Source organism: Lipotes vexillifer, unplaced genomic scaffold (genome assembly GCF_000442215.2).
Source record: "Lipotes vexillifer unplaced genomic scaffold, Lipotes_vexillifer_v1.1 scaffold1704, whole genome shotgun sequence".
Classification (NCBI taxonomy): domain Eukaryota; kingdom Metazoa; phylum Chordata; class Mammalia; order Artiodactyla; family Lipotidae; genus Lipotes; species Lipotes vexillifer.
The window spans coordinates 425,142-433,220 of NW_006799933.1; the positions used below are offsets into that span (position 1 = coordinate 425,142).

The 8,079-nt window shown below is 43.2% G+C and overlaps 1 protein-coding gene across 1 annotated transcript in view; it reads right to left on the bottom strand.

Moving 5' to 3' along the window:
* CALCR (calcitonin receptor) overlaps positions 1–2,581 on the bottom strand; it is a 148,530-nt gene extending 145,949 nt beyond the window's left edge. The window contains exons 1-2 of the mRNA XM_007472020.1: positions 2,571–2,581; positions 2,167–2,386 (exon numbers count right to left, since the gene is read on the bottom strand). Coding sequence (XP_007472082.1) covers positions 2,167–2,196 — 30 coding nt within the window. The 5' untranslated portion in view covers positions 2,197–2,386; positions 2,571–2,581. The remainder of the gene's footprint in view (positions 1–2,166; positions 2,387–2,570) is intronic.
* Between the last annotated feature and the right edge of the window lie 5,498 nt (positions 2,582–8,079).

The following is an 8,079-nucleotide window of genomic DNA, read 5'->3' on the forward strand; positions in this document are numbered from 1 at the left end:
GTAGGTCTTAGTAAAATGAGATCAAATTCTGTGTTTCATAAAACATTGTTTTCAACAGCTCTTAAAACTAGATTTAATTTATTAAACCATTTTCTGGACAGTCAGATAAGCTTCAAACTCAATAGCTTGTTTTTTTAGAAAAAAAAAAAATGTTTTTACCAGAAACTGTTATGGTTTAAACATCTACCATCAAGGAAAAAAAAAATCTCTTTCTTCTAATTGGGATATCAAGTTATAAATATTAAAAAAAATTAGACCGACAATAGAACATATGGTATTTGTGTTCCAACACCCTCCAACATTAACTGACTCTACCAAACCTGACAGGAATCACCTCGGTCAGTGGTTCCCAACATGGCTGCACATTACAATCACATAAAAAAGCATCAAAATGTAAACCCCTTCCTCAGATAACCTGATTTAATTGGTTTGGGGTAGCGTCTGGGCAATCTTCTTTTTTTTTAAAGCTCTCCCATTGATTCCAATTTGCAGCCCGAGTTGAGAACACTGGTTTAGGTTATCATTGAAAATATCACCAGTCTCTTATTTCCATTTCATTTTTACTCTAATAAAAACCAACAGTAGATAATATCTTCATTCATGTCAACATTGAAAGAATCTGAGAAGTTCACCAAGCACAGAGTTTTCTTCAACTCCAAGCATCATGAAACTATACAACTCTAAGATTATTTATGTGTTCCTATGAATAAGTTATAATAAGAATTTCATGTTTACTATATTGGGTCTGTTTCTGTGGTCAATAAATAATCTTAGAGTATTTGACAATGACTTACTATTATTCTTGTGGCTATAGTTTCTGAAATTAACTGTAGATTAGAGGCATGGAAACAAAGCCGGCTGATGGAGGTTTTGAGCTATGTTAAAATATTGAGTAGAAATGAGTGCCCACTGAGAATACTGACAAACTGCAAAGATGTTTTGCAAATCTAATCACCTTAGATCCTCTCATAATGCTAGTGTAGAAAACCAGCAATTTTGACTTTTTAAAGCTGGGTTCCAACTGGTCACATAGTAGGCTAGCAATATACTATTACAAATGATACTTTATAAATCCCACAACACTAAAAGCATTCTTACTTTGTCTCTAAGGGTAAGTCAAGGTTGCCCAAATGTATGAACTATTTGCTTTTCTATTATCATTTAAGACACACTCAAACTTGGACACTCTGCTATTTAAAGATTAGTTTCAGAAACCACATGGTCACACTTTGGTTTATTTTGAACATTTCACTTTCAATCACCCAATAATTTTAACAAATAGCCTTGAACAGATGCTTTGGTTCAGGTTAACTATGGCCGTCAGGGTCTCCTGAAGATCGGCAGTAGAACCCTACCTTCTAGTCTTGCATGCACTATGTAATATTAGGTTAAAGCTTTCATACAGAGCTTTTCTTACGTAGATCTGCAAAATAAAGCCTGAATAATGGGTTAAAAAATCTAATTGGATTGTTGATTTTTTACTTTGAATGGATTTCCTTGGGCCTCAAGGAAAATGAATGTTTTGGGAAGAAGCACTAATATGTTAGAGCTTTTCGTGATGTCTTTCACCCAGGCTTGGAAAGAACATCATGAAAAAAAGAGTACCCTTTTGGAAACTATGCACACAACATGTTTTTCCTAATAGGTGTGAAGAATGGCTGCTATGCATAAATGATTGTTGGAAAATAATTCTCTGTAAAACATGACTTAACAAGCAACTCCATTCACCACTGTATTCATTTCCAATATCAAGAACAACCATGACACATCACATAGACGGCGATATTATCTGTTTGCTAGTTAATAAACACCTTTTGGAAAAAACCCACAACTTTCAGCCCCGTAATTTCCATACCCAGTAAGTTGGAGAATAAAACTTTTGTGGGAACATTGATATTAACAGCATAGTAAAACTCACACAAAATCCCAGGACTCTTCAGTATGAAACCCTAAGTTTTAGCACCCTCCCAGGACAATTAGCTTTCCTATAATCAAGGGTAAGGTGAGGCGACTGCGACTAAGCTGATCCTAATCAGAACCTCAAACATTACAATCAAACTGCAGTTTTGCAATCAAAAAACAAGATATCTGGTGCATCTCCACTGTTAACCATCCCGGAGAACATCCCAAAGCTTTAAGTCCCACTCATTCCGAGACCCTCCTTACCTGGAATAATCTCACTGGGCTGCCGGGCATGGCTCAGCAGAAGCGAAGGGCATTCGCAGGTGGTGGCTCCAAAGACTCAGGAACTCAGGCTCCAGTGCGCATCTCCTGAGTAGGAGACGGCAGCCGCTGGGTGAGGTGCGGAGTGTGCGCACCTCTCCAACCCAGGAAGGTCCGCGAGCAGCGCGGCGCAGCCCACCCAGTGTCTGGGGGGCTCGCCGTTCTAGTGGAGAGAAAACTCCGTTAGTCCGGAGCGTTCCTTCTCCTGTCCCCCTCCTGATTTCCTGACACTTTAACTCTGCCTTAAGTGATAGTTTATACCTAACCCCAGCTTGTGTTATAAGCTAAAAGGCATCTGCTTTATCCCCATGCTTGATTCCAACCTCCCCAAAGTCCAGGAGGCTCACCTTCCCGGCGCCTTCCTTCCCAGCTGTGCGCTGTGCGCAAACTTCTCCCGACTTAAGTCTTATCCTCGTCCGCTCCCCCCCCCTACCCCGCCCGCATCCACACCCCCCTCTCCACCCCCCAGGCAGCAGAGGAGGTGGCAGCGGAACTGATGAGCGCCAGCCCCCCCCGCCCCCGTCAGCCCGCTCCTGTCCCTGGAGAGGGAGGGGAAGCAGGAGAGCTCTGAGCGCCTCCGCACCAGCCCCTCTCGCCCTGGACCGCGAGTGGGGCTGCGCCCGCCGCGGCTGCCTTGCTCGAGTGCCGGCTGGGGCTCACCCCACGAGCCCCCGAGAGTAAAACGCGGCGTAAACACAGGAAGCAGGAGAGGGACCCGTTAGACTTTGGGGAGGGGGAGAATGGGTGGGGAGACCCGACAGTCTGGGCTGGGGGATTCGTCCGTCCCCGGAGATAGCTTTCTGGGAACCTTGTCCCCCTCCCCAGAGGATGCAAATTCCGGAGGGGTGAGTTTCCCAAAGAACCTACCCCTAGAGATCGTGCCACCCTGGCTCCTTCAGCCACTGCTCGGGGGACAGCACTACCTGGGAGCCTGTGGAGAAAGGGTCCCTAGTGGGCGAGGTGGTGAAAGTGGGATAGAGATGGGTGGGAAAACGGTTGGCTAGGAACTGGGGTCCTGAGAGGAAGCAAGAGAAGGAGCTGGGAGTCCGGAGGTAAGAAGAGGGGCCATGGGGGTCCGGAAAGTGCTGGTAGAGCGGTCAGACTTGGGCAGCTGTCTGGGGCTGAAAGCGCAGGCTGGATTGGGGGGAACAGCGCCCTTCATGTAGGGGCTGCTGGTGGGCACAGTAGCCTACCGGCAGTGAGCACAGTGAATAAGTGAGGAAGACGGGGGTCTCGAGTGCCTCTACTCCCACCCCCCGAAGCCTTTGATGCCAGGAGGAGCCCGGGACAATCCGATTCCAGGCAGGGCGCTACTCCGGCTGCTGCCGGGAGCGCTCTGGAAGGTGGGCAAGTTGGTTCCAAGGACGCACAGCCCTCAACATCCTTTAGCCCACCGCTGGATAGGGCAAGGCAGCAGCGGATACTTTTTTTCCAAACTCTGTTCGACGGACTTTGGGCTAAGAAAGCAACATCCCGCCGTGTCCCGGGACTGCAAGGTGGCCGTGGACCGTCCAGGTTACCCACATTATGTACTCAGCAAAGAAATAATGGCAACAGCAACCAAATAGGACGGGAAGAAAGCCAGACAGCAACACAGCACACTTTCCGGGGCAGTCCGAGTTTCTCCTAAACACTCAGACGTCAGAGTTACCCTGTGAATGGGACTGCAACCTGCACCCACCTTTTCTCTGATCCCTTCCCTGAAGACATTACACTATAGGCAAAAGGTGCGTGTGTTTCTGTCCTATTTTGAACTCCCATTTCCCATCCTAGTGGGACTTCAGGGACCCCTAATTCATGTGATGGGGGGTTTTCAGGGGAAGAGAGAGTGCAGGGGCAGATGGGTTCTCCAAGCAGACCTTATTAGGGGTTTTGTTTTTCCAGGCTCTTTCTCCCCTCCATAACCACACCCCCCTTCCTTGCCACCTCCAGTCTGGTGACCCAGAGGGCTGTGTGTGACTCACCATGCATTCAAACCCTACAGCATCACCCCTGCTGGGGAATATTCTACAGTCCCTTGATTCTGAGGATCTAAGTAGGAATGGTGTATTTAGCAGTAGAAGGTGTGACGAGGAAAGGTAGATGGGCAACTGGGAGAGGAATCTTGCAAAGGAACACACACACGCACACACACACACAGTAATACAAACAAGACCTATACAAGAAATCTTCTGAATTCTGGACGTAGATATGGGTATTCACTCTGTGCTTTGACATCATCCTTGGATCAACGGCTCCCTGCTTCCCATCTGCGGCTGACCAGCCAACACCTGACCATGCCCTCCTTTAACAATTCTCTTACATAACATTAATTACCCTTTTTCGATGCAAACAAGCAGAGAATTTTTAAAGTTGTTTGAGTATCTCCTACGGTCAACTTCTGGGGGCTAAGCATTGAACATTTCCCTGTTGTAGCCCGAATCATGGCAATAACGAATCAGGGAGAGTTTTTGATAAGTGAGGGTATTGCTGTCCTCTGCATTGTGTGATCCAGCCAGCATAGGGAGATTTTTCTGTTGGGGGTTAATCTTAGGGCATCCTGTATCACTGACTGACAACTGGTATTCTGAGAGCAGGATGGGGCTTGGTTCCATAAAGCTACTGAAGGTGTGTGGGACACAACCCTTAACCGTAAGAGAGACAAAGCAAAAGTCTAAGAATTAGTGAGAAAATGGCATGAGTGTATTATAAACCTTAAACTGTGAATGGTATAAGCATAAAAGACCCAGATGAATTAAAGTGCTAAGTGTATTAGAGACAATATTGGAGGGGAAAAAAAAAAGGAGAGTTCTCTGCAGGCAGAAGATTTCAGGGAAGACGAAAGAGGAGAAGCGGGATCAAAGATGAGGGTCTCTGGTCTCTCAAGAGTTTAAAATTGACTCTGTCAGCCACAGACGTTTACTGAACACCAAAGGGGTTTGCACCTGTTAGAAGCACTTGGCATTTACAGAAATTTAACTCTACTGCTGTCTTATCACTATCAAAATATTTCTATGTAGATACAGTGTTGTAGATCCTTGGAGGGTGGGTATTAACCTGGGGATGGTCTGGTAAGAGGGCTTGGCAGTGTTTTTAGAAATGCCGTGAGGCCATTACTGGGTTCTGAAACCAGTTGAGAGGGCACAAGATGTATTTTAAAACTGAAGTGGAGTAGAAAAGAAAATACAGAGTTCATCTCCTGTGACAAGTGTGAGAATGGTTTCTTGAAACTTACGTCTGTATGTGTGTACTGAGATACAAAGTAAAGTATATTTCTTTTTCTGACTCACAAAGCATGCATCTTGTAGAAGCAAGGCATGCTGGCAGATTGCAGGGTTGAGGTGTGTTTTATCTTTGTTTTATATTAAAAAAGATTCTGTTGGAAAAAAAAAGTATCTTAAGATACTTGTTTATAATAAGCCATGCTTCAAATAGAATACCTTATATTTGCAAATAAGCCTTCAAATAAAATTAGTTCTTCAAAGAGGCATTCAGGAAATAAGCATCTTAAAATGTGATAATCAAACATTTCTGAAATTTTCTCTGATTACTTATGACTTTTAAATTCTCTGTCTTTATGAGACTTTGCCCCTTTCTTTCTGTCCCTTTTTCCTCTTTAAAAAAGAGAGAGAGAGAGAGGCTGTGAGACCTCTCAACCTTGTCTCTCCAGGACAAGGTTTACTCTTCCGCAAAACCAGGATTTTGGCTGTATCACTTTAATGCGATTTATGGTTCTAGACTCCAGTGACTTTTCCATAAAATCATGACATTTTTGAATTGCAGTGAGTGAAAGAAAGACTGCCCTTTATTAAAAACTAACTCTACTAAAGCTTGTTCTTGTTAAATATGATAATGTAAGGGAAGGTTACATTTTGGAGGGACTAAGAAAAGTCATGTATATAAAAATGTATGTGTTTTGTTATATTTGGAAGAAAAATCATTTATCAGGATAAGTGCATTCGAGTTTATTCTCTTTTGAAAAGAAATTTAAAGAAAAAATTTCTGGCCTCTCTCAGGAACCCAATTCCTAGCTTTAGGTAACTCCCAATCAGCAAAGTCTTTCTTATGTGGAAATACAGCCCAATCCCTCAACACACAATTTAATGCATATTTAATATTACCTTATGTCACAACACACTGGCCTATCCACCCATGGGGGACCCCAAAAATATGATATGTAGCCCTTAGCCTCAAGGAACCCACAATCTATTTGAGGGCATTTGTTTCTTCCTCTTTTAGCCTCCTTCCAAATAGACAACAGCTGGTGATTTTCCTCTATATAATTACCCATCACAGCTTTATAGACCTCATCATGACACAGAGAATAATAATTCACCTTGGTGAAAAAGAAATATTTTCTTTTTTAAACAATTTGAACTTCCACCTGATAGATTAAGTTCTCTTGAGGGTAGTCTCCTGCTTTGATTTTGTGCCTCTTTTCTGGAAATAGGAGCCGATGCACTTGTGTCTCTTCTCTCTTCATCTTTCAAAGGGTATAACACAGTTGTGTTTCTCTGCAGAATGTGTCTCCTAGCAGGGAAACAACAAATTTCACTTAAACTAGGAAGTGTCTTTCCAGATTGTGCTTACATAAACTTGACTTGGGTTAACTGTTAACTTTATGAATAAATAACTCATGTTAGGAGGGGATGGTGGGGACATACACCATTAAGTAGCAGTGGAAACTACTTGTCCCATCACTGCTAAAGTTAGGAAATATCCAGATATTTCATAACTTCTAGAGAGAATTCTACAGAGAAATTCAGAACCCAGGAGGAAAACTGCAGAAGCAAATCGTGCATGCATTTATTTATTAATTCATTTAATAAATAATGAATAATTGAGTTCAAAATGTTTACATTCGTGTGGGAGGATGGAGATATATAATAAACAAAATAAGAAATAAGTTGTTGATTTTAGATACTGAAAATAGTATGAAGATCATAGGCAGAGGACCGACAGGCAGGCACGAGGTACCTTGAGCTGAGATGTGAACGCGGTGGAGCTAGCCATTCCAAGCTCCCCAGTAAAATCCTTATACAATGCTGCTTCAGCCCTCATTAAATGAAAATAAGTCCCACTAGGGTCTGGAATCTATTCTTTTTGTGGTTGTGTGTGTGTGTGTGTGTGTGTGTGTGTGTGTAAAGGGCTCTCTGTAATTTAGTTGTATTTAATTTGTGATCAGGAACATCGGAAATGGGAGGTATTTGACTTGCACTAAGTGGGATAGGGAGCAGTAATTTTAGGTATTTTGGGGGCTGGTCCATATGAAGTTAAATTAGGGAGAACCCTAACATGACACTAGCCTTTTGGCTTGGATTGTCTCAGGTTATGCTGGCAGAGTGCTAAGATGCAAGAGAATATACAACTTCCCTCAGAACTAAAGCAAAACTTACCTTTAATATCTATGATTCTTAGTTTTTGATTTTCTGATTAAAAATCAATAGCTTTATTGAATTTGCTTTAATGAACACCTACCACCTACTATCTGCTAAGCTTTCAATGTATCATCTCATTTTAACTCTGTGAAGTAGGTATGCTTATTATTCTCATCGTAGAGATGCAGATACTGATGTTTAATGGTTTGACAAAGGAGCCCGGATTCTAACATAGGAAATCTAATATATTAGACTGGCTTACATGTACTTTTTTTTTTTTTTTTTTTCTCTATTGTGGCCTCTCCCGTTGCGGAGCACAGGCTCTGGACGCGCAGGCTCAGTGGCCATGGCTCATGGGCCTAGCCGTTCCGCGGCATGTGGGATCTTCCCTGACCGGGGCACGAACCCGTGTGCCCTGCATCGGCAGGTGGACTCTCAACCACTGCGCCACCAGGGAAGCCCTTATATATACATTTGACTGGCTTAATATATATTTGAC